A 27008-nucleotide genomic window follows, 5' to 3' on the forward strand; every position below is an offset into this window, starting at 1 on the left:
CAAGTCCAAGAGAAATTTGCATTTTCATCAGGCAGCTAAGACTGCTTTTCTCTCTCTCCAGCACATGGAAACCTGTCAGTAGTTGTACATTGTGCACCTTCTGCCTGTGCTGGAAGTGACACTCAGAGAATCACAGGGAGTGGTTTGGATTCTCTTTGGTATTAGCCTGGTTAATATCTTAACCACACTCGAGATAAGCTAATACCACCAGCAGTGGTTTGCTTTTCCCAGCACTCAGTTTTTCTTCCCAGCTGGAGCTGCTGCTCAGCTCAGGGCTGTTGTGCCTATCTTTCCATTTCTCCAGAGGTTTAGGAGACGCCTCTGCTTAAAGTCAGAGGGCTGAGGCATGATCAGCTGTGCTGGGAGTAGGACTGGCTGCAATGTAGTAAGTAAAACCAGCTGCTGGGAGCCTGATCCGACAGCAATACCAGCTCACTTACTCACCACAATTCCCCTGCTTGGCTTCTGAAGTAGCCAAATCATGGGATTCCTTCTTAAGGCAATTTTACCTTGAACTACAACCACTCGTGCCCTGGTTTTTCCTCATATACCTGTCATGAGATAAGGTGGGCATCCTGGATGATCTGGCAAGGGAAATTCCCTGGTTTTCCCCTCCACTGTCTAAAGGGGTTATAAGAGAGCTGGACATAGGATTTGGACAAGATCCTGGAGTGACAGCAGGGGAAATGGCTTCCCACTGCCGGAGGGCAGGGTTAGAAGGGATATTGGGAAGAAATTCTTAGATATCAGGGTGGGCAGGCCCTGGCAGTGGTTGCCCAGAGAAGCTGTGGCAGCCCCATTCCCTGGAAGTGTTCAAGGCCAGGTTAGACAGGGCTTGGAGCAACCTGAGATAGTGGGAGGTGTTTCATGGCAGGGAAGTTGAAATGAGATGGTATTTGGGGTGCCCTCCAACTCAAACTATACTAGAATTCTATGATTCTGTGATTTCCAGCATACCATGCATGCCTGGATGGCCAAAAATTCCAATTATATTGTAATAGACACAGGGAGGGGAAACAAGGGCCATCATTTTTCATTTTGGCAAAGAAACAAGTTGGTCTGTCAAGAGAATACTGGTATCATGTCCCTGTGAGAAAGTCCAAAGTAAGATTTAGTCCAAAGGCTAAATGTGGTGGTAGGAGGCCAGTGATTTAGTGCCTGGCTGTCGCATCTGAAATGAGTTCCACCATGGTGGCACCTCTGTGGTGATGTTACTCCAGTCATTCACGGGCTGAAGGCCACGGACAGGCAGCTCTTGTACCAAAAGTTTGCAGCCTCCATCAGACTCCTGGAGGAGAAATGAGCCCATCCTGCACCTCAGGCCATAGGCAAAGTACAAGAGTAAGACAGACAAGTCCAACAAAACACACTGGACATTAAAAGCCCTGAGAACGTCATGAAGGGATTGTCCTTACCTCTTGTCACATCTGTTGTTCCTGGGCACAATCTCTCCTCCATGGCAGCTTCCAGCGTAACCAGGACCTGCTCATTCAGCTCTGACAGCTCCTGGGCCGTGGCTGCTCTGAAACTCATGGCGCTCTCACTGGCCAGCAGGCTGACTTCCTTCAGGTCGATGTTCCTCACTCCGACCGCGAACACCTTGACGCCTTTCTGCGTGATTTCCACGGATGCCCTCGGCCCATCATCCGTAGACTTCCCACCCGTGACGATGAAGGCGATCTGGGGCACCCTCTGGTCAATCCTGCTGCCGGCCTCCTTCACAAAGTGCCTCTCCTGGATGTGCTTGATGGCCGCGCCGGTGTTCGCCACCCGCCCGCCTTTGTAGATGACTTTGTTGATAGCGTCTAAAATCTGAGCTTTGGTGGAGTGGTCCTTGAGGAAAAACTCATCAGTGACATCCGAGTTGTACTGGGCCAGCCCTACCTGGATAGAGTCGCCATCCCTGTAAATGGCATCCACCACGGAGTAGACAAACTGGAGGACTTCTTGGAAGTTATCTCTCCCCAGATTGATGGAGCCATCCAGCAAAAACACAATGTCAGCCTGCTTCTTGCCTCCTGAAAATATTACAAAGAAAACACAGTTGTTAGTAATTGCATGCAGCACCTATAGCTTTTAAGCTGCTCAGGGCTTCGTGAAGTAGCATTTTGCAAATGAAATTTCTCTCCCGTTTCTACCATTTTAATTTCATTGACCCTTGGCAGGATTTTACATCCATACAAGAAAATTTTTGTACAATATTTCATACAGCATTACTTTTGATAGTCACCCTCATCTCCTTTCAGATTTAATTATATTCTTTCCTAACTCAACAACTTCAAAGAGTTCTTTTAATCAATGCAACTAGAGGTTTGAGAATCGAAAGGTGTTATTACAGCATCATTTTCACTTTATACAAATACCATCTGTACTCTGTTCAGGAAAGTCTTCAGGATGAATAGCAGCCTTACCAGGTAGGATTGGTCCGGGTGAGTCCGTTGTAGGTATTGGGAGCTCATCTAGAATGTTCTGCACCCTCTTTTCTAAGGTTGAGAGCCCCGTGAAGTCCTGCACCACAAGCACGCGCCCAGGATCGTTGGTAATGACCTGCAGCTGGTCCCTGTCCACATTCCTGGCTCCGACACCCAGAGGTTTGATGCTTGTGGAAGTGATCACTCTGGCGGGTCTGTCCACATCATCCTGGGACCGGTCTCCAAGGATGACCACCAGGTGCTGGGGCACTCCATCTTCTATCCTGCTCCCCGCAGACTTGATGAAGTAGTTCTTCACCACGAAGTCCAGGGCTTTGCCAGCGTTCAGGGGGGACCCACCTCTAAGCCTCAAGCGGCGGATGGCTTCCAGGACGGCATTTTTGGACTTGTGGGTCTTCAAGTAGAACTCGGGGAAGACGCTATTGCTGAACTGCACCACCCCGATCCGCACTTTGTTCGGCCCCACTTCCAGCTGCTGGACAATTCTGCTGATGAAATCCCGAATGTGAGCGAGCCCATCCGGCCGGACGCTGTCAGAGCTGTCAATGAGGAAGACTATGTCCTTTTCATCTCCAGAATCATCTGTGGGGAAGCAAGAAGAGAGGAAATTATTGGGGTGCCATGCTTTGCTTAAGCTTTGCTGGAGGATTTCTGTGCGATCTCCTGTCATGTGAGGCAGAACCATGTGGCATATTTTGGCCAACTTTTAGGCACAGTGCTTCAGGGAGCCTCTCCAAAAGGGCCTGTGTACAAGTGGGAATGTGTGTCTGCCTAGAATTCGAAGCATGCATTACTCACAGCCTTATCTGTCTTATTCATTAATACTCTTCTCTGGATTTGTCAATGTTTCCAGCTTTCTTTTGCCCCGATTTATGCCTGTTTCCTAGAGAGCTGCTAAGCGAGAACAGGCAATAGCATACATTGTGTATTTGAATTGAAATTGACCCAAACAGGTGTCATGTTTAAAGTACTTGACTTGAAAATCATAGGCTATAATGTATTTAGGTACTTGGGTAGAACTGCCATCTGTCTAAAGCTTTCTTTCTAAAATTGTACATGTGCTATCACTTTGGTTTTAACTAAGGAAAATCTTGACTTAAAGAGAAGGTCTTTTGGGCAACATTTGTTTGAGTGGCAGCCCAGACAGAGCCAGTGTCTTACCTATGGGGGGCTGCACATCTCCCAGCAGCCGCCTGATTTGGTCCACAGTCAGGGTTTCAATTGGAGTCAGCAGCTTCTGCTCGAGGCTGGGCAGCTCCTGGAAGCTGGAGACTTGGAATACATATTCAGGGCTGAGGGAAATCTGTATCATCTCCTCAGTATCCACGTTCTTGGCTATCATCATAGGTGCCACCCCCACTTGCTTGACTTGGAGGGATGGGTACTCAAAGTCGTCGTCAGACTTGCGGGAGGAGAGGATGACCAGGAACTGCGGGACGCCCTCCTCGATGCGGCTCCCGGAGGGCCGGGTGAAGATGGTCTTGGCCACAAACTCCAGGGCCTCCCCCACGTTCACCAGCTGGCCGCCTTTGGACCGCAGCTGCCTCACGGCGCTCTGCACCTCGTCCTTGGTGGAGTGGGTGTTGAGCAGGAACTCCACGTGGGGGTGCTCGCTGAACTGCACCACCGAGATCCTGGTGGTGTCGATGCCCACGTCCAGGTTGTTGACGATCCTCCCGATGAGGTCACGGACGAGGTAGAACTCCTGGGCGGCGTAGCGGGAGCCGTCAACCAGGAACACGATGTCCCTCTTCACGCCCGCTGCTGGAGAGAAGGCTTTGGTCAGGAAGAAGCACCAGGAATTGCTCATGGAGAGCAGCTAAGCTCATCATCTACACCACTAAACCCATGCCTCTGGCCATGGGGATGGTGCTCCTTGTTTTCCCTGCCTGGGATAACTCCTAGGAGCCTCAGCAGGAAGCTCTGGGTTCAACCCAGAGACACGACCAGGCTGCTAGGCACATCCCAGGGGGTGTAAGAACAGTAGATTCCAGAGCAAAGGAAGTGAGAGGGAGCAATAGGACACCAGGAACAGTAATTCCTTGTGAGATCTCCACCCAAGAAAATGTAGCTTGGTGGTAGTCCTTACTCAGGGCAAATTGCTTTACATTCAGAACGACCCCTCCTTCTTTGGCTTTGCCCTCTAGGAAAGATTCAATCCTATTATTCTCTCAGCTTCTGCCTTTCCAGGAGGATTTTTTGATTCCTAAAAAGTATTTTCTGCAGTGGTAATTCAGGTAATTCAGAGCCTGAATTATCACAGAACATCACACTGATAAATGGGGATGGAGGAAAGTGGTCTGGTTTAGAAGGGAATGAACAGAGTAGGACAGCGAATTTCTAAGGGACTTCTCTGGGGTAGATACTCTTCATCCCAGGCATATGCTGGCTGGATTTCATTCCAAGGGAGACCAGAAATTTAAGATCTGATCCTTCTCCTGATGCCTGCCTCCAATTTCCCTTTCCCCAGTGAATGAGGGAGGCAAAAGTAGGAAAAATCAGCATGTCTTACATTTAGCAGAAAGCTGACCTTGATTTTTATTGGTGTGAAGGTGCCCCTGTAGCATCTAAAGGACACAATTTCCATTCCAGAAGGAACCGCACGGACTTAAAATCCATCCACTTAAAATAAGATTAAGGTGATAACATTCACTTTGTGGGTCTTCCACGTGAATGCAGCATGGACCACCTTGAGGGGCTGGGCTTAAAGGTGGCTCAGTTTAACTGCATAGCTCCTACCAACCCTGAGTGCACCAACAGGGAGACCATGACAGAATTCTATCTAATTCTGAATTCTAGAATTCAGAATTGGAGTCTTAGCCATGACCATCTTTGCTTTTCTCAGTTTGTGTTGCAGCCATGATGTTTCTAAACATCATATTTTGCCACTGGCTCTCGGTGCAGACACAAACATCTTCTCACCTGGGCTGGGTGATGTGAAAACCAGGTCAGGAGCCAGAGATTGTATCTCTTGCTTGGTCAGCCGGATGACTCTGTTGGAGACGACCTGCTGCACTGAGTCCAGCTGGCTGAAGTCCGGCACAGAGATAGCAAAATCTGGGAGGAAGGAAATGGTCTGCAGCTCTGTGAGGTCAGCATTTCCAATCCCAATGCCAAAGGGCACCGTGCCGCTTGTCTTCAGGACCACTGAGGGCCTCCTGACATCGTCCTGGGACCGGTCAGCAGTCAGCAGGATCAGGAACTGCGGGACGCCCTCCGCTATCCTGCTGCCGCTTGACACCGTGAACACGTTCTTGATGAGATAGTCAAGGGCTGCCCCTGTGTTCAGAGGAGACCCTCCCATGAGCTTCAGCTGCTGGATGGCACTGATGAGATCTGCTTTGTCCTCGTGGGTGTCCAGCAGGAACTCGGGCTGGATGGTGTTGCTGTACTGCGCCACGGCCACGCGCACCTTGTCGCGGCCGATGTCCAGGCTCTCCACAACTCTTTGGACAAACGTCTTCAGGAGAGGGAAACCTCTTCTGACACCGTCCGAGCCATCGATCAGAAACACCACATCCTTCTTCTCACCTCTCTCAACTACAGTTTGAGACAAGTAAGGGAATGGGGGACGAGAAGTGAGATTCTCTTTTGCAGTGGTTAATGTTCTCCTCGTACATTGAACCCAAGGAGAATAAAGCTCGGGGAGGGGAGGGCGAGGTGTCAGGAAAGGTGGTTCGGTTCCTTTGCCACTGGATGCAACCCCTGCTGAGGGGGCAGATGGGTGAAAGCCGGTGGAAATTGGAGTGCAGTGCATTCCGTGCCTTACCCACCAAGTCATAGAATCACAGACCCATGGGAAATGGGGTGCCAAGGGATTTCTGGGTGCCATCTCCTACCTGAGCTCCCAAGGGCCATGGGAAGCTGGCATTTGACTTTGCAGCATGCAACAGGAGCCAGGGATATAATGTTCCCAAGAAACAAAGAGTTCCTGGATGAAATGGCATACAGGGAGTGCTCACAGGGAGATGGTGAAGAGAGGGAGAGAAAAGCTTTTCTGAACTTAGAAATAAATATTTCTGAAAAGAAATTAAGAAATTGCTGGAGTGGACGTCCAGCTGAAAATGCTGAAATGCTCTTCTAAAATGCTAGATACTGATCTCTGGGGGTTTTTTTTCTTTACTATCTTCAGGCAGGAAAAAAACATGCTAATTGCGGCCAGACACTTCTTCTCAAAAAAAAAAACAAACCCAAACAAACAAAAACCACAAAGAAACAAACAAAAAAATCTCAAAATCAAGACCATGAAGTGTCAAAGATCAGAGAACTTTGACCTGTTATCCTATTGACCAATAGAATTGCAAAGTTTTGGCTAGGCCAAGCAGAAAACATCACTGCCTCTCAAACACAGCAACTGCTGGATGACATCCCAAAAAGTACTCTTGGCTTGCTTAGAGCAAGGTCGAGTGGGACAAGCAGGAGCACGATCTGCCCCTCTGAAGAAAATATTAATTATCTACTTATGAATGCTTAGCCATGTAAAGAGTTAACAAGGGCAGTTGAACTCTTAATGCAGACTTCAGATCAAATATATTTCTTAAGAGGATTGCTGGAAACCTGCAGAGGAGAGGAATATTAATATAGGTGGGAAGAGGGAACAGACATTGCCTGGTGTTTCCCAGTTTCATATACTTCCTCTAAAGTTCAGGAACAATGGCAAAGTCCTATTAAAAATCCCTGTGTAGCAGATAAAGAAGAAAAAAAGTAAAGAAGAAAAATAAGATAAAGATAAGATAAAATAAGAAGATAAAAAAATGTAAAGAAGGAAAAGAATACAGTTGCTCCTATGGAATGGATGTCTTTTAGCCAAGAATACTAGGAAAACTGGGTGGATACTGCTGTCCCTGAGCAAATAGCACAATTATTAATAGTCCTTGGTGGCCAAAGGAATTCCAAACGGGTCTGGACAAGACAGAAATGGTTTTAAAAGGGAGGACGGAATTCAAGAGCTCTGATTGCACAAGTCTTGCAAGAGACAAGAGACAGAAGCTGCACAAATATGGGAAGGGTCATGAATCCTCATGGAAAGGATGGGGTAAGAGATGACCAGGGGATGCCGTTGTCACGCTCTGAACATTTGGAGCAGGCTGATGTTGGGGAGGCAAGGGTGAAAATGTAGAAGAAAACCTACAAGACCTACAAGGAAGGATTGAATGACCTGGGTACACAGATAGTACACAAGGACCGAAACAAGACCTACATGTCAAGCCTAAAGTAGATGAAAAGGCTGCAGAAAAATCTAAAATATTTTCATCTATCTAAAGGAGATGAAAAGATGAACATTAGGGAGCAAGCTGACATCTGTGTCCTCCTCAGGTTGAAGGAGATGTAGAAGACTTGAACTGTGACTAGAGAGACAGAAGTGTGACGTGAAAAAAGCAACTGAGCAGATTGGCTATGGAATCTGGGAAGTCTCCCCCAAAGGGTTTCCAGAACAGATTAGATCAATGTCATACAGTTCTGGACAGAAAGATCCTGCTGGGGACAAGGGCGTGTAGCAGATGGCACCCCGAGATTCCTTCCAGCCCTATTTCTTTCTCATGTTTCTATGATTCTAAGTCCATCTGCCCCCTTAGGAAGAGAAGAGATGGACGTTATCACACTTTTCCTTGTTTCCATCTCCTGTTGGGAGACGAGCTAATGCTTCAGTTAGGGCTGCCTCAGGAAATCACACAGCTGGACATGCATGATTTCCAGTACTGCAGTGTGAATTTGTTGTTGTGGCCATGTAATTCTTTTGAAGACCTTTTAAAAATTATTCTTCAATGAATCCATCTCATCTACTGAGTTTGAATGGTAACTGAGTCAAGAGCATCTGATTTATTGGTGTGTATGTAGAAAATGTAGAAACTGCCATCATATCCTGGAAGAGATAGCAGAGCAAGAGTGAATCCAGTGTGCTGGAATCCACTCCTCCAGAAGAGGGAAGATGGAAAGAGAAATTGAGACAAGCCAGTATTTGCTTCTTTTATCTCTCACCCAGCATTGCACATCAATTATTGCAACATCTCTGGGGCAACAATGTCCTGTTATTTCAGGTTTGTCCTGTGTTCTACACACTGGAAACAGCATCAGCTACAGCTCTTGCAGCTGAACAAAAGCATTTTCCCCACTCATCATCAAAATTTGGTTTGGCACTTAATGCTTTGCCGGATCAGAGTGTGAGCAGAGGAAACTCCAAGTACAACAGCAGTTTCTACACAATCATTTTAAACACCACCAGACCCAGATGCTCCAGTTACCAATTGAGCAGGGCATGTAAGCCATGTCTTTCAGTCTCTTGGAAACCCCGAGGCTCCCTGTACCTGCTGGCTGAAGCTGGACTGTTCTCAGCAGGTTGACTATGCTTGGCTGAAGCTCTGAAATCCGCTGGAGGGATTCGACGTTCAGAAGGAATTGTGGGGCGTAAACAATCCTTTCCAGCTCTACAGGGTCAGCATTTTTGGCCCTGATACCAAAGGTTACCACTCCAGCATGCTTCAGAACATCTGATGGATCCTCCACATTGTCGGTCGATCTCCCAGCAACGAGGAGGACCAAAAACTGAGGAACCCCTTCTTCGATCCTGCTTCCACCTTCCCTCACAAACAGCCTCCTTACAGCCTCATCGAGTGCAGCTCCGATGTTCAGCTGCTTCCCAGTTTTAATCTTCATCCTTTTCACTTTGGTAAGCATATCTTGTTTGGATGAGTAGTCGTCAAAGTCAAATTCAATTTGGATGGTGTCGCTGAACTGCGCGACGGCGACTCGCGTGGCGTCGGGACCCACGTTCAGGTCAGAAATTACTTTGTGTACAAAATCCCGGACGGCAGGGAAGATGCCCAAGAGGTTGGCTGAGCCATCAATCAGGAATAAAACATCCTTCTTGCTTTCTAGAATAAATTCACAAATGAAAAGGGGAGGGGAGGGAAAAAAAGAAATGAAAGGGTTTTTCTTCTCGTATGCCATCCTAGAAAATTGTCTGCAAGTTAGCTGGGTTTCATTCTTTCAGTATTCTTATTTACCAAAGTATTCAAAGTCTGCAGAACTATACAGCATCTGAGGAAGAAGGGAAAGCAAGCACATGTCTATCCTAAGACTCAATAAATTCAGGCACCAGACAGAAATATCATATATTGTATCACATCATGAATTGGCTGGTTCAGTGATGTTTAAGCTCTAGCAATATGTTGACAATACAGACATGAAGTAAAGCAGCAGAGGAGGATTGGTTGGGGTTTTTTTCCTATTGAAAGGCTCAGTAGACAACAAATAGACAGTTCATGCACATAGACACAAAGCATTTTCTGGATCTTCTCCCATTTGCATCACAAGGAGCATCTAAATCCATAAAGGCCTTTCACCTGTTTCAGTTTGATGCCCTTTAGATCTCATTGAATACCAAAGGCAAACCCAAGCCTCTTGTACTTTCACATTAATCTTAATGGTCTCCTTTCCATACTAACCCATCCCAGTTGTTCCTAGGTCTTCCTGGGCACATAGCCATAATAATGGAATTTGTGAGAAAAGACCTGCTTAAAAAGGGTTAAACTTGCCAAAAGCCTTTGGGTTTAATATTGGAGGATAGCTTTGAATTTCTGGAATCAAATCCAGCCTCTGTGACAGCCTGATAACATCACTTTGACCAAGTGGGGATGGATTTGTCCACCTGTTCCTGGCTAGACCTCTGCTCCTGTGTGCTCTTTGGCATGATTTTAACTTTTCCACGCCACTTCTTGTGGTCAAAATCTCATGCTCCCATTGCCTGATTTAGTGCACATGATGCATTTACAGGTTGTGGCCCTCTTACGGGAACAGCAAGGGAACACCAGAGCCAGTGACTGGTGGGCAGAGACTCACTCAGGTCCTCCTTTGGTCCTGACCTACCAAAAGACTTAAAACTGTGCTTTTAAGGTGTGGTAGCAATGACTTGAACAAAATTAAGTGCTGCCAGTGTCAAGCCATGTATTCATAGAATCACAGAATGGTTTGGTTTGGAAGGGACCTTAAAGATCATCAAGTTAAGCACAGCCATTGCCACTTTGATGACTCAGGTCTTGGACACTTGTACTGTGGAAACAAGAAATTCACTTAAACAAGATCAACTTCATGCAGTCAGCATGCAGGAAGGTAGGCATTACCTGTTGGGGCGAGTGGAACCTCTTCCACACCTCCACTAACATATGTTGTTATGGGCTTATTTAACTCCTGGGGTAAAGCTGCCAGGGCACTGAAATCATCCACAAAATACACCATTCTTGGATTAAAGGCAATCTGCTCAAGTTCTGCCTTATCCGCATTCCTAACGCCCACAGCAAAGGTCAGCACTCCGGCCCGAGCTAATTCATTGGAAACTTGGAGGAAGGGATCGGCAGAGCTCCCTGCCGCCACCAGGACCAGCACCTGGGGCACTTGTTCATTTATCCTGCTCCCACCGGCCTCCGTGAAGTGACTCGAGAGCACAAAGTTCAGCGCGGAGCCGGTGTTGAGCACCGAGCCCCCCCTGGGCCTCAGCTGCCCCAGGCGCTGGATTATGTCAGCTTTGGTCTGGTAGGAGTACAGGGAGAACTCGGTTTGGGGGGTGTCGCTAAATTGCACTAAGCCCACTCGCGTTTTGTCGCTGCCGACATCAAGGTAGTTAACTAGGGCGGCCACAAAGTCCCGCACAAAGGGGAAGTTGGCATTTCCGACGTTGAGTGATCCGTCCAAAAGAAAGATGATATCCCTTTTGGTTACTTGAACTGCGGTAGAGCACAGAAAACAACATGAGACATGGCACAAAACGAAAAATGGAAAATTGTATTTTTATCATGTGTGCATGCAGCATATGCCGTACACGCATGTGGACCGTGTTAGGGTGGAGAGAGAGAGAGAGGAGCAAAGGTGTGATCAGCACAGAAGTAACAAGGGCCTTGCTGGAAATGACTGAATTGAGCAGGGAAGGATCAGCAACCCTTTTAAATGTCAGGCTCAACAGCTACCTGAGGATACCTGCCTACTTGAGCGCTGCACTTTACTGTCTGTTGTTACAGACATCTGTTTTGCGGAGGTTGAAGGGGGAGAAATTTCCCACTTTTGGCAGCTCTTAGTTCCATTTTTAAGGTTAAATCCTTCCTGAGCTATCTCCAGGCATCTGAGCTCCAGGATGTAGGTCTACACCCCAAAGACACCACAGGGTCATCACCCTGTGCTCTTTTTTTGCTCTAAACATGTCCAGATTACAGACCAGAATGCCAACCTTTTAAATAAAATCTTGGAGAACTGATGTCATCCAAGACATCCCCCCAGATGCCTTCCTCCAAATGAATTATTCAAGAATTTATTTATGCCCATTGCTAATTCTGCCCATTATATTTATGTTTAAAGCATTTCTGGCTAGATTCATCCACCCTCTAGCTTGCCTTGTCCCTGTAAGCTTGCTGTCCTGTATATAAAATATATAAATACTGAGCTATTCAGAACAAAAAGGAAATAAAGGGCTCTTCGGAATACAGGGATTGCTCTCAGATTTTACAGATTGTCTTGGCTTTCTGTATTTTAAATTTTTCCCAGAAAAGTGCCATTCGAGGCCCATGATGAGACAATAGCCAGTTAAAACTGGCCAGTGTCAAAATCAGTTTTGTTGCTACCAATAATAATTTGTAGGGGCAGGATACGATCCCTTGCTTATTGTGTGTGTGAATAGCTGTAAGCACAAAAAAAGTACTGGAAAAATAGAGAAGCTGCATGAATGACTTTCGAAGAACAAGAAAACACAGGAACATTTTTAATTTACATTGAAAAATAAGCACATCAGCATTGGTGTATAGCCATGCAAAACTGTATTAGCTGGAGACACACTCTAAAACAAAGCTTATTAAATTATAGGTCCTGTGATATTCATCTTCATTAAGGACAAGTATTGGCAAACTGATTTCAAAATGTCTTCTTTTCATGTAAATCAGACACATGCTTTAATTCTTTCAGGATTCTTTCCAAACATTCTGTTTCTTTTCCACTGCGGTTTATAATTTTAAATTACGTGAGAAACTAGAAAAAAGATGGACACAATTCAACAGCTACTTAAGCCAGTGGGAACCTCACTATTGATCTTACTGGGGGCTGGAAGAAATCCTGGTTTTCTAATGCTCACATGCCATGAGACAAAAATACAAGGCTCAAATATGGTCTAGTGCAACATGGATTTCACCTCAAGCATCTGTATTGTGAAGAAATCCTGATAAATTTGATATAAAATCTTTGTGCACCTAAAACAACTCTTGAAATGCAGGGGGAACTTCCTCAAAAGCCGTGACCCTATCAGTTGGCTTCTTCCAAAGTCTACTGATGTCAATGGCAAGGACAACTAAAAAGAGTCCACTGACTTTGTGGAGCTTTGGATCATCTTCCAAGCAGATTAAATGAAAATCAACTCTGAAACATCTTTGCGTGCCTCTTGGGGCTTGAGCTGAGTAAATAATAAGAAAATGAAATATGTTCTTAAAGGATGAGTTTCCGTCCAACGTTAGCTCTGAACATCTCCACAAACAAACTGGCTTCTGTTTTTACACTCCAAAGAAACCTCTACTTTCCTGAGCAAACACCCACTATGGGTAATTCCCAAACTGAGGAAGAGACTTTAACGCTCACAGGTTTCCCATTCATAGGCTACACAAACCCTAAGAGGAGCAAAGCCCTCCACTGAACAATTTGGGTACCTAACTACTAAAGCACATCTTCCACATCATCCAGGCCTTTAAATGTTGGTGACAAAATGAGAACAGGACAAAAATCTCTAGGAAGGAACCATAAATCTGTAACAACAACCATGCTACTGAGTTCACTGACCTGTTCATGCACTCACATTTACCCATGCTGGAACATGCATTTGGTATGGTTTTCCCCATTATCTGTACATGTCACAGAATAAGAATTGGCAAACTTATAAACCACACCTCCTTAATTAGAAAAAGGCCTGTAATTACCTGAGGGTGGCTCTGGGACGAGCAGTCCTCCAGAGAGTGTCCGGATAGGTGACAGTACTTCAGGAAGAATGGCTTGCATGAACTGGAGGCGGAAGTCGTTCGGGTTGAACACAAAATCTTGTTCATGAGCAATTTCTTGAAGCTCTGCCAGGTCAGCGTTTCTCGACCCAACGGCAAGGGTCACTATCCTGTTCCTCTTCAGCTCTGCTGCAGCTTGGTCAACAGCATCCCTGGACTTACCCCCAGTGATGAGCACCAGCATGGGGAGCACCCCTTCCTCCACCCGGCACCCAGCAGCACTGGTGAAGAAGTTGGTCCTCACAAAGTCCAGTGCTGAGCCAGTATTGAGTGTCGTGCCACCCATGAGCTTCATCTTCCTCACATTGGCCATCACATCCTTCCTGGTCTGGTAGGTGTTAAAATAAAACTCTGGCTTCACAGTGTCTGCGTACTGTGCCACGGCCACTTGGATCAGGTCGGGTCCAACCTCCAGCCTTTGGACAATTTTGGCAACGAAATCACGGATTGCGTTAAAGGGGGCGGCCCCCAAAGCAGTTGAGCCATCTATCAGGAAGACTATATCCTTCTTGTTCACTTCAATCACTGCAAGTAACACATGAACATCATGTTAGCCTTCAAAACACTCTGCATCAGTTCTGTGCCAACAGCTCAGCAATGTTCAAGACGTCCTGTTTACGTGGAGTACTGTTACTCTCAACGCCTTTAAAAAGGCCTAGATTACTTTTTTAGACTCCAGCAGAGGACTAATAGTAAATCTGACTGTTTCCCCTTTCTAAAACACCAAAGATTTGGAGAGTTGTGAAAACTGTGATTTTTTTACACACTTGAATATTAAAATATATGTACATGTCAAAGCATAAATGGAAAGCAGGAAGGAAAAATCTAGGCACTCAGAGGGCACATGAGATAAAATAAGCAGGTTATGCTCCTTCCATCTGCAGAGGAACCACCTTAATGGTGGTGGTTTGGTGTGAGAAGGATTAGGTTCCTGAGAACAATGACACAAGTAGTCTCCACCTACTCAACATACCTGGATTTTGGGTCTTTGCATCCTAAATCTTATTCCTTTTCTAACAAAAATAAGTTTGTTATTTCTTGGCACGGCTGGCCCAGTCATGGATGAGCTGGATTATGTTCTGGTGGCCATGTCTTTAACAAACAGGTTTCCTGGCTTGTAACTTCCAAAACTTTATTATTGATGATGGCACAGGACACAGAAAAGGCACAACCAACTTTCCAGTGCCCTTGCTAAGTTTGAAGAAAGATATAGTCAGGGAGGAAAAAAACCCTGTTTTGTGGCATTGGAACCAAAGCATCGTGATATTTAATACAGCAAATATATTTTCTTAAAAGGTAGATATTAACAAGACCAAAATGATTGTGATAACAGCATTATACATGATTATCATGATGCCTAACCTTGATACCATCTTTTAGACAAATCCTCTCACATCATCACCTCCCTGATTTCATGCTATTGACGTGAGAAAGGAAACTTTGTGCTGCTTCCAAGTAATGCTGGAGCACGATGAATCATGGTGTTATGTTAGATTTGGGGTATCCTTAGATCACCCACCCATCTAAGGGCTCCTGAGATGGGTTCAGGATCCAAGGAGGCAGGTTCATCGCCTCCCAGGCTTACTGCCTGCTCCCACGGGGATCTCACACCCCTAGGGCAAGCGGTAGCAAACATTGCCTTGCCCTGCCTGGATGGAGCAAAGCAGCCCCCAGCCCATCAGGGCTCCTCTGCATGGAGTCTGTTTACTTTGGATTTCAACAAAGAACAAAACTTTGGCTGCAGTCCTCCTTGGCCAGCCACCAGCTGGCCATGGATAGCCGTGCTCCCAAAGGCTGGGTGCTGTCAGGTTTCTCACTAGGGGTGAGTGCCACGAGACTGGGCTGCCCCGAGGGGTGACTTGGAGCTGGGGCTGACATTTGTGACTCAGCTGCCCCTCTGCCCCCAGATCCTGAAAGATCTGCCAGCCTTGCAGCATCTTTGCAAATACCCCTCTCATGGAGTCATGCTAGAAATAGTATAATAAGGCACCAATTGTAAAAAATGGAAGTTTAAAATTGCCTGCCATGGTGCTGTCAGGCATAAAATGATGAGGACATGCACAAAGCAAACGTGGTGGTGCCCTCCTCAAGCCACAACCTCAAGTGAGCTGACAGTGGTCTGCAACTGGCTGCCCAGGCTGTCAGAACAGAGCTACACACAAAGCAACGAGGGTTTGTGTAAATGATCCCTTTCCCGGAGCCATGATTTCCAGAATTGATCCCTCCAGGCAGATTTTTTTCCTCCTCAGTTACTCCAAGGAGGAGAGGGCTGAAAACAGGAAACTTTCCAAATGGATAGCAAGGGCTGAAATCTCTGCTTTGTGTGACCCAGGAGAAATGTCCAAAGCACATCCCAGCAGCTAGAAACACAAAAGTGGAGAGCCTGAAAACTTTTGACTTTTGGGGGAAACATCAAAGGGGCTTTGGAAAGATGAGGGAGGCTGGGAAGGAAGAGTTCTCTCAGCTTCTCATTCCTGTTGCAGCTCTCAAATCCTGCAGTACTTTTCCCTCAGAGGAATGCAAGAATCAAACCCAAAACACACAGGAAGAAACAACCCACAGTTATGGTTTGCATGGACACAATTAATGCAAAAGCCTTTGAGCAGGGCTGTGCACATCTCATAGGGTTTAATCCAAAGCCCTGTAAATCTGATGGCAAGCCTCCCAAGAATTTCAAAGGATTTGGGATCAAAGCACTGTATCTTTGACTCTCAAAGCTGGGAAAGTTGGAGGGTGTCAGCGCTGAACCCAGCCCTGCATAGTTCCATCCTCGTTGCCATGTCAGCTGTCTGGTGAAGCTCCTCATCTAACTCCATCATCCAGGTTCCCCAGCGGGTGAAGGAGCAGAAAGCCACTTTGGAACACCCCTTCAGCCCAGGATGAACAGATGGCAAGCTAAAGTGAAGCGAGATGACTTCAGCACTTCATAGGAGCACTTGGCACCTCAGAGGGTTTGGCATCCCTTTTGGGCTGCAGTGTCTCCCAAACTGCTTTGCACTGCAGCCTTCCAAGTTGTCGATGTCAATCAAGCAAACCAGTCAAAATTTATTTCCATGGGTGTCAGGGGAAGGAAATTCCCTAAAGATCCTTTGGAAATAATCTACTTCCCCATTTAACATCCATCTGTATGTAACTGTGCAGGCTGACCTAGCACCTTCCACAAATGAGCTGGAACTTGAAGTGAAAAATATACAAGTGGAGATGAAAAAAAAAGGTACCAAAATTTTTTAATTTTACCATTCAAACTGTTAAAAATCAGACAAGAGGAAAGAGAGATTTTCCACTGAGTTGCATGGATCCCAGTATTCACATTTTAGCTACACATGCTGACTTCATATTATTTGGCTAAATATGGCTCTTGTAGGGTGCTACAAGAAGTTCTTCATGTTCTTTCCTGGAATAATCAAGGCAAGGTCATAAAATGATCTTTAAGGCAAATTCCTCCCTTTGATTTGAGCCACAGGACAGCAACCATGTTTAGGCATGGATCAGCAAAGACATCTGGAATGCAGTTTTATATGTCAACATACACTATGAGGAACAGTGTGTACAGAACTCCAGACTGACAAGGGGATCCCACAAGTGCTGCTTGCGTTAAGCATCCTGTTAATTAAGTGCAGCAGCTCCAGGCTGGCCCCTTCCAGGGGCCTCTGCAATATGGCATGTTGTGTCTTTCATAAGTCACCTATTAGCCCCATAAATCCAGATATTCATTATTCTACCACACCTGAGCTGATGCTAGTCCAGAAATAATGCAAATGGGACTTATGGGTGACAAAGTAACCTAAGTGGAATATTAACACCTGCATTTTTAATTCCCACAGCCTCATGGAAACAGTAAACTTAGATGATGGATCAAAAGTAGGGATTTCACTCAGAAGAACGAAGGGCTGTTCAGATTTTTAAGTTCAACAAACAGGAATGCCACCCTTTTACCAAGAGCAGCCCAGAGCTTCAGTGAGTTGTAGAATTTTACTGTTTTAGCAAGGAGATAATTTCAACTCTGGTACATAGGGATCCATTTAGCATTCCTGATGCCTTCCTTAGCCACATTTTATGGTCATGACACTTCCAACTGACATATAATGTAAGCTTACATGGCATAAATATTTTTACAACTGGCAGTGCTGCAGTGTTTACTCCCAGGGTGCTTAGATACCTCAATAAGGATTATGTGAGTTTTTTTATTATACTCCTTTTTTTTATACTCTGCTCCTGTCTTTTAAAACACCCCATATATCATGCCAGTTATTGCAACAAGATCTCATGGTTTTTGAGAGATAACTCAGTGGGTTAGTGAGTTTCTGCACAGAAACACTGCTTCTCCATAACCAGACCAGAGAGATTAATTGAAAAAAAAAAAAAAAAAAAGAATAATTAAAGCTTTAAATATGCTTGTAAATTGTGCAAAAGCTTAATCATTCATGGATTCACCGAAATGCAAGGGTCTAGAAAGGCATACATACCTTCAGTCACAATGGTTGGGGCCGCTAACAAAATGAGTCTTTGGGCCACTCCAACAATGTTGGGCAGTAATAATTCTTGAAGAGCATCAAGGTTACGGATATCCAGGGCAGTATAGGCGAAGCTTCCATCAGTAGCAATCTGCTGCAGCTCTGCACTGTCAGCATTCAGGACCCCAATGCTAAACGAAAATATACCAGCTTGCTTCACCGCTAACAAGCCCTCTCGGATATCATCACTAGACTCTCCACCACTTATCAGCACTAAAATCTGAGGCACCGCTTCCTCTATCCTGCTGCCTCCCGCCTGGGTGAAGAGGTTCTCCACCACGAACTCCAGTGCCGCACCGGTGTTCGCCTCCTCGCCCCCGCGGAATCCGAGTGCCTTCACGGCATCCAGGACATCCGCCTTTGTGGAGTAGCTGCTCAAAGAGAACTCGGTTCTGGGTTGATCACTATACTGCACCACCCCAATGTGTATCTGCTGAGCTCCAACTCTGAGGGTCTCAATCAAATTTACAAGGAAATCGCGTATGGCTGGAAAATTGACACCTCCGATGTTGTTTGATCCGTCAATAAGGAAAATTAGGTCAGCGGACTCTTGAGCTTTAAAAAAAAGAAATGCAAAAGGTGAAAGCATTAAAATGGGTGATTACATGCAGTTGTAACAGTGTTCTGACATGTTTCTTGGAAAACCAGTGAGAAACACGAAAATGAGAAAACAAAACAACATGATCACTGAGGAGATGACTTTTGCCTCTTAGTTCTGCATTCTGATTGAATATGAGCTCTCAAGCCCTTCCCAGCAGCATCCACAGCCCATCAAGGGCGGGCTTGAGTGGACACAACACGAGCCAGTGGCTGTAGTAACATGGGGTCAGCATTACTGGCATGCAAGGAGAAACCTCAGCAAAATACAGTTTTTGGAAATCTAGGTACATTCCATCAGTGGCCTGTACTGTCCAAATATTTAGACAGAGCAAAAAGAAAAAGGTGGAATTTGGTGGCAATTCACGGTGAAGGTAGAGGGTGAGGAGGTTTTCATCATTGCTGCCTTCTATTTTTTGGAAGGAAAAAAGCCAGCATTTACTGGATGCAGGGAAAATTTCAGCTTCTCTGTCACGATTCTGCTCTTTTGCTGGTTAAACACAGAAGCTGAATCTATGGGCTTCTCCCACCATGAATAAATATTATTTAAAACACATTTGTTAGAAACAATTGAAAAGGTTATCATTACTTTTCCTTGACTGTAACTCTTTTACCAGTCGCCAGCATCCACCTGAAGTTATGTCTCTAGCAGGCTGACCCACACAGTTCTCAACCCAGGCCACGCAAAAATTGCGTCACTTTAAACATTTTGCACAAAGACGGGTTGATCATTGCCAGAGGGGTCTGGTCTGTACTTTTCATATGGAATCTGGGTATTCAATCAAGGAATGCAGAATCAGGTTAAAATAGGGTGATGACATCAGTCATGACAAAATTATCCAACTCTAGTTGTTTGACCCTACCCAGATGATCACAACATTTGCTGAGATATACACACATCAAACAAAGCTTGCACATGGTTTGAACCTGGTTTTGAATGGCAGTATTTTTGAGACCCAAAATGCCCTGGTGTCTGCTCTTACTCCTTTTGCTCAACTAATGTTACCATCAACATCATCAAGAGCTCTATGCATGCAAAAAAGAGGAGTGGGGGGAAAAACCCCAAAGCATGCTCAGATGTTTCCATGCTGGTACTCTCCACTCACATTAAGAACTCAAATTTCAGACTATTTGCAAATGGCTGACAAGGAACATTCGGAAATCTCTCTGTCAGCTCTCAACTTTGGAAAGCCAAAGGTGAAACCAACAGCAAAGCTGGCGTGTGGTTTAGCAAGGCTAGGAATAAACTTGAGATCTTTGCTATTAATCAGCACTGCCAGTAAAATATTTATTTATTGCCAATTTAGTTGTGTTTCTAGTACATGTTTTCATAAACCAGGAGATTAAGATAATGCTGCAATTCCAGTGACAAAGGAGAAGCTGTCCAAGTCACCATCACTCCCCTGGGCCAACTCAATGGCCAGTGTTGGCTCAGAGGAAATCACCAGGGTACAGAATTTCAAGGAGCTCCAGGATTTATTTTTCCATGGAGGCAAAATTTAGGGCTGCTTAGGCTTGGTTTTACTGAGCCATTATCAGTTGGGATGTACACATTCCATTTCATCGTAAAAATGAAAGGGAAACCTCACAGTGGTTTTACCCAGGGATGCTTTAGATAATCCTGGATATCTTTTTTGGAGGAACAAGATTCCAGGCACTAATGGGTTGCTCCCACGGAAGAGAAAATAGATATGAAACAGATGCGTTGGATAATTTGTCATCACTGTAAAAAATCCCTTGTACTTCAGTGCACATTTATGGAACAAGCTGGTGTGGAGAACAAATAAAAAGCATGCTGGTTACACAACTAAGCGAGGAGGGTCAGATGAGACAGACAGGTCAGATTTAACAAATACTTCAGGGCAAACTCGGGGCTGACTGTTGTACTTACGTGAGTCAGCTCCAGGGACTGCCACAGACCAGCAGTTCTGGTTCTCTTTACTAGAACCACTACAGGACTGGGGCTTTTTTACACTTCCATTTCATATTAGGGCTCTTTTCTAACATAGCATCAATGGCAGTTTTAGACATTTTAATGCCACATGTAGGAATCAGATGAATAAATTATTTTTTAAACTCTTATGCAGATATTTGTACCATGTTTTGCACATTGTTATCATCCAAGGTTTAGGACCTGTAACATCTTTTCCCATGTTTAACAATACTCTGTATATCACCCATGCAAGTCACACAGGGACAACACTACAACAGTAGGATTAACTTAAATTTGTGTTATAGGATGGGAAGGAAATGCTTGCAAAAAATACCTTTAATCAGAAACAAACTTGTAAATGCACAAAATACACAAAGCAGGAATTTGGCTTTAAAGCTTTTAAGGGAATGTCTGTGGTTCCAGATGTTTCCATTCAATGGGGTTACCTGCTGGCATGGCCCAGAGGAGGACAGCCAGCTTCCAGAGACCAATTTCCCAATTGATTTCAACAGGGAATTTCACTGGGTTCCTTCACGACTAAGATGCCCAACAGCCACCAGAGTGCTGCCAGCAGGTTGATTTTCCACCAATATTGGTGTCATCTCCTCAGCACTGGAGAGCCTTTTGTTGCGTTTGTGGGGCAGCTACTCCCCTGTGGCTTTCCTGTGACCTGGATATTTGCCCTGTCAAGCGCTTTGCACGACAAAAAACACACATGAGCACGGCCTCTTGGTGTTGCTCGGTGCCATGCAGTGATGGAGAGCACCCAGTGGCACTGGCGTGAGGGTTAATCAGGCAAGACAACACAGGGGGATTAATGTCACACTGCCTCATCACACTGCTGTGGCCTTACGTCGCCCCACAAGCTCTCGACCTTCAGATGGAGCCTCAGGAATAAAAAGAAAGGTTTGATCCCCAGGACTTCTGTTTTGAAAAACAACAAAGCTGCTCAGAAGGCTCTTGCCATGCTGGAATTTCATAAACAGAGGAGGGACAGAGGAAGATTGTTTTGGGGTTTTTTTTTTTTCAGGGAAATTGGGCCCTGTGTTGCAGTCAGTGCAGATCCATTGAAGCCAACGTGGTTTGCAGGGAGGTTTCAGTTATGGGAAGGGTCCAGTGCTCCAGCAGGTGGAAGCCATGGGCTTGTAGAGAAGACTTTTCAACAACACACCTTCTCCAGGTGCATGAGGAGAGAGGTTAAGGGACAGCTCAGAGGTGGGCTTTCAGCAGAGAAATTCCCCACCCAGCTTCTTTTGCTGTCTTCACCAAGAATGTGACTTTCTAGAATGGCACACTGGCCAAGAGTGTGACTTTCTGGAATGGCACACTGCACATCTCCCTGTCCCCCTACCTGGTTCTAAGGGGACATCCATCATGCTGTCCCGAAACCAGCAGCAACCTTCTCAGTCTCCACAGGATTTTCAGTCAGGGTCACCACCAGGTCTGGTGTGCTCACCCTCTGTTTCCCCACTTTAGAAGTAAACAGGACATGGCAATTTGCTAACTCTGCAGAGCTCCCTACCCTTGAACTTCCATGCCATATGTGCCAGAGGATGGCCACAAGGTGCCACTGCCCATTCAAGGATTCCTGCCCTGGCTCCTGGCAGCCCTGGCTCAGTCTGCAAACAGCACCTCAGCAGCTGCAAACACGGGGCCACACACTTCAAACCTTTATTTTTACACCTCTGAACGTCCATCTCAGTCTTGCCCCTCCAGAGTGGCAATGCCAAACAGCGCAGCGCCAGCAGATACCACCAGCCAGCCAGGCATTACCTGTGATGTCTTTAACCAGTCCTTTGGCCCCAGCCTTTTCTGGAGTCATGGAGGAGCGGACACTCGCCACTAAGTCCCCAACTATGCCGTGGAGAGCGGTAAAATTCTCCAGGTTGAAGCGGTGCGCATCGAGGGGTCCGCTCGCTACTTCCCGCAACTGCCCTTCCACCGGCTCCTCAACGCCGACCGCAAACAGGTTTACACGGGCCGAGTTAAGGAGAGATGAGGGCAGAGCCACATCACCCCGGGGCTGTCCGTCTGTCAGCACTACAATAACCTGGGGCACGCCTTCACTGGCTCTGCTTCCCGCAGCTTTAGTGAGGTGCTTCTCGATTAGGTACTCTAATCCTTTTCCGGGCTCGGCGCCTCCCCCCACGTAAGTCATGTTGGCAATATGGGACAGGACGTCCTGGGTGGAGGGGAAGGTATTTAACTGGAACTCTGTGCGGGGGTTTCCGCTGAACTGGACCAGGGCAAAGCGAAAATCATTTCCTCCCACATCTAAAGCCTTTACAACATCATACAGAAACTCTCGAACGAGTTGGAAGTGTTCCTTCCCAACGCTCCAGGAGGAATCCACTAGAAATATTATATCAGCCGCGGCAATGGTTTTGACAGCTTTAAAAAAACAGATGGGGGTTTAGGATTTTCTATCGGTCAGCACAAGCATGCCTCCTCCTCATCCTCCTCCTCCTCCTCACCCAAACAACCAACAGCCTCCTTGGCACGGTGAAAGTGAAGCTCAGCTTCCCCTTATCGCCCGCAGCAAAATGAGAAGCGCTGGAGAACAACCACGCAGCCACCAGAGCCCCGCAGGTGCTGGGGGACAGCATGCCACCTGCCCTGCCCAGAGAGAGGGAGCTGAGGTGCTCCTGCCCTCCTACACTCTCACCCATGGGTTTGGACACCAGCCCTGAGCCAGACAGAGACACTGGCAGCTCCACCTGTTAGTTCAGGCTCATTCAGCCTCCAGCTGCCCGTGTCTCTTGCATGGTTTTTGCTGGCTCCATGGTAATGCTCAAGGAAGGAAGGACAGCTTGGTTTAAGCAGCCTGGGTGCTGGCATGAGTTTCCTGCATTTTTCCTGCTGTCACACTTGGTGACACCAGGTCTGGTCTCAAAGGCGCCAGCACCACCTCTCTAAACAGCCTTTCTGCAGGTCAGTGGCAGTGCTCTTCTCACTGCTAAAAACTCCTTTACACATGCAGGGAGGGCAGAACAGCTCTGCCCAGAAGACCCTCTCAGGACCACCCTGAGTGCAGGTCCCACACCCTGGTGCCCTGCAGAGCATCCTCCATGGCACAGCACCAGCCAGTGTCATGCTTGGGGAGGCACCGTGAGTGTTGGCCAAGGCCCGTGTCCCAAGGAGCCTCAGCAAGGTGGGAGCTGAGGAGCAGAACACATCCATCCACAACATCCCACGGACATGCACGTCAAACACCAAACAGTGCCAGGGAGTGCTTGTACAGGGCCAAAGTCAGGTGAAGCAGCCTGGGCTCTTACCTGCTTGCTGCTGAGCACCAACCGAGCCAAAGCCTGAGAGCAGGAGGCAGAACATTGCCACCAGGGGCAAATGCCGATGTTTCCTCATTTTGCCCTTTTAGGAGTTTTCCTTTTATTCTCTTTTGTTTCAAAGCACCTGACGTGAGACCTGAGGGAGGAAAACAGGGAGAGTGAGAAATAGCAGCAGTGCTGGCCAGATGAAGCACAACATAGAAAAGCCAAACCATGTGGTTTTACAAGGCTTTTGTGGCACTTTGGCAGGAAAATTTTCTTTGCTGCTGGGTAGAGTGACAATTCACATAACTGACCTTCAATCACCTCTGTGGAATTAGATGATTTTTTTTTTTTACCTGTGCTGTCCCAGGCAATATGTAATACGTAGGAAAATGCTTAGGTTTCTCTACCAAAATACACAGTGGCCTCCCACCTGCCCTCCCCATCCATGGATGACCAGCTGATGCATCTCTGCCAACACACTTCCTCTTGCTGTTGCCTTTTCTCACTTTATTTCTTCCAAACACCACAATAACTGCCCTGAACATCCCCCCTTGCCTCAGCTCACCTTTTCAGCTGTCCCAAACATACAAATGGAAATTTAAGCACTCTAGACCCAAGTGAGCCACATGATCTGGCTGCACAGCAAAAAGCCCTTGGACTCCCCCAGGCTCAGAGCCCCGGTTGTGGAATAGCCTGCGCTGGGCTGATCATATTTTGGAAAGGCACCAAGAATAATATTTTATCTTCTGGAGCCAAAAATATAATTTAAGCAAGTTTCTTATCTGTGATCCACCTGGCAAGCCTTCTGAAACAACGTCTCCGCCATGAAGGCTGTGTTTCTGTTGTCATAGAGATGACCAATTTATTATTTAATCTTCATTTCCAAGCCCACAGAGCAGAAAGCAGCAAGGCTTGCTTAACTGGGAAAATATCCTCCCAAAAGGGAACACAGTGATTTAATACCTTTCGTTCCCCAGAGGGGATCAATCACTCAAATCAGCCAAAAGTTACTCCAATACATCAAACTGCTAACCAGGTCATCATAAAAGGGAAAAAAAAAAAAGTGATTCCATTTTCTTGTTAGCATCCTTGCCAATTCCATCAATCCAGACAGTTACAACCAAAACAAGAGCCTAAAAGGGCTAAAGGGAAGAGTAACTATTATTTTTGAGGAAAACTGTGGTAATTACACTGATGGTTATTGATGGTATGGCAGGAAACAGAAGAAAGAGTTGGGAATATGGGAACATCTGGACATAAGGAGCTAATCCCACTTCTGCTGTAGAGACACTCCTCAGGGATATCAGAGGGCAGCTCTGTGGAAAGGAAGGAACAACTTCCACCTGGTTTCCTGAAATCCAATGTGATCCTGACACTTCCTCTGGCTCCCTGTGTGTCACAGCTGGGCTGGGGTCTGGCCTCTTTTGGGAGAAGAGATTTGCAGCATTTGGTCTTTCCTGTGCTCCAGGTGGAATTTATGACTGCCCTATAGCATGAGTCCGGGAAAAGCTCTCCTCTGCCTTTTCCCCAAAATAATAGTAATAGTAATAGTAATAGTAATAGTAATAGTAATAGTAATAGTAATAGTAATAGTAATAGTAATGATGATGATGATGATGATGATGATGATGATGATAATGATAATAATAATAATAATAATAATAATAATAATAATAATAATAATAATAAATGGAGAGACATTGAACAGGCCCCCAGAGCCAGCGCACAATGTTAATCAAGACATGGCAAAGTCTTCCCTATTATTGGCAACCCCTCAGTTTATAGAGGCAGCTGCAGCAGCCCAGAGGTATCACTGTCATTCCTGAAGAGATTAAACCATCACCTTTGTGAGCTGGCAGCCATCCATCCCCCTGGATGTGCCAGTGCAAGCCAAACCTCCCAGTGCCTCCAGCAGGAGCAAACCTGCTCAGATGGATTGTGTCCCTGGTGGGCATCTTGCTCCCAGAAATAATGGTTTCACCCAAAAAATAGTTTCAAACACAGAAGGGTCTGTAGGTCCTAGACCTTTTTTTTCTGCAAAAAGCACCAAGCTCATGACAACCACCCACCCAACCCCATGGGAGAGTCTTCCCTCTGGGAAGAAATTTACGGAAGAGCTGCAAGTTTTTGAGTGGGATTCGCTTGCAGCATCCTTTGGGATTGTATAGAAGCCTAGAAAAGCCCAAAGTGCTGGACAACACTCTCAGGCATAGGGTGGGGTTGTTGGGGTGTCCTGTGCAGGGCCAGGACTTGGATTTAGATGATCCTTGTGGCTTCCTTCCAGCTCAGGATATCCCATGGCTCTCTGATTCAAGATGTGTACGTCTCAAATCCTCACAGCTGTGCAGCCAACCAAGGATTGCTGGTGATAACAACCAAGGATTGTTGGCAGTAGCCCACCCTGGGAAAGGGCAGGATGTGGCTGGAGAAGAGGCCACATGGAGATAGGGCAGCATTTTATGGGATAAACTTCCTTATTCTGGCTAGGGAGGATAAGCACAGCACAGGGACGGTGTTGAGAAGCAGGAAGGCCTCCGGAGCCCCTTGACCCATTTCAAGAAATGGGAAAACTAGGAAAAACTTGTTGGCTAATTTACATAAAAAGTGAGAATTTTTCTCCAGGGAGGGGGAAATGCAACTATAAAAGGTACAGCCATGTAGCCCAAGTGCATCTGTGCCCCTGGATACCCTGTCAGCTGGATCAATGCTGGAGTCAGGAATGGTGATCTCTCTCTCTCCCTTCCTTTAATCTCTATCTCTCCCTCTCTAATCCATCACCCTCCCTCTTTTCCCTTTCACTCTGTCCTTTATCCAAAAGCCACTGCCACGTGCTTATACTGAAATCAGGGAGATCAGTGATTAACACACCCAATTCCTTGCCAAGTGTGTAATTTGTTAATAAAACTTTGTAAGCTTTTGCAAGCCCTCTCACTTCTGTCTTTTCCTTCAGCCACAAGCACCTACAAACCTTGGGAGCCCCCTTTCCCTTAAGGGTGGGATGTCACAGAGTGAAAAGGCTGCTAGAACTGAATGGAGAACATGAAATAAAATGTGTGCTAAGGAAAACAGCCCACTAAAGTAATTGTGTGCTGTAAAGCTGCTCATATTTCTTTCCCAAAATGCAGGAAGTTATGTTATCATCCTGTTTATTAGCTGCTGGCAGCCAATCCCTCTTCAGACACAACAGCTGGGGATGAGCAGAGCACCAAGATAAACCAGTGAAAATTGATGTCTTGCTG

At 46.1% G+C, this 27008-nt stretch overlaps 1 protein-coding gene across 1 annotated transcript in view; it reads right to left on the reverse strand.

Moving 5' to 3' along the window:
- Positions 1–27008, reverse strand: part of COL6A3 (collagen type VI alpha 3 chain) — a 57371-nt gene that overhangs the window by 24885 nt on the left and 5478 nt on the right. The window contains exons 2-11 of the mRNA XM_058028233.1: positions 23773–23920; positions 17920–18522; positions 13376–13978; positions 10553–11152; positions 8738–9304; positions 5377–5972; positions 4380–4386; positions 3594–4208; positions 2412–3014; positions 1416–2018 (exon numbers count right to left, since the gene is read on the reverse strand). Coding sequence (XP_057884216.1) covers positions 1416–2018; positions 2412–3014; positions 3594–4208; positions 4380–4386; positions 5377–5972; positions 8738–9304; positions 10553–11152; positions 13376–13978; positions 17920–18522; positions 23773–23860 — 4885 coding nt within the window. The 5' untranslated portion in view covers positions 23861–23920. The remainder of the gene's footprint in view (positions 1–1415; positions 2019–2411; positions 3015–3593; positions 4209–4379; positions 4387–5376; positions 5973–8737; positions 9305–10552; positions 11153–13375; positions 13979–17919; positions 18523–23772; positions 23921–27008) is intronic.

Source organism: Melospiza georgiana, chromosome 7 (assembly GCF_028018845.1).
Source record: "Melospiza georgiana isolate bMelGeo1 chromosome 7, bMelGeo1.pri, whole genome shotgun sequence".
Classification (NCBI taxonomy): domain Eukaryota; kingdom Metazoa; phylum Chordata; class Aves; order Passeriformes; family Passerellidae; genus Melospiza; species Melospiza georgiana.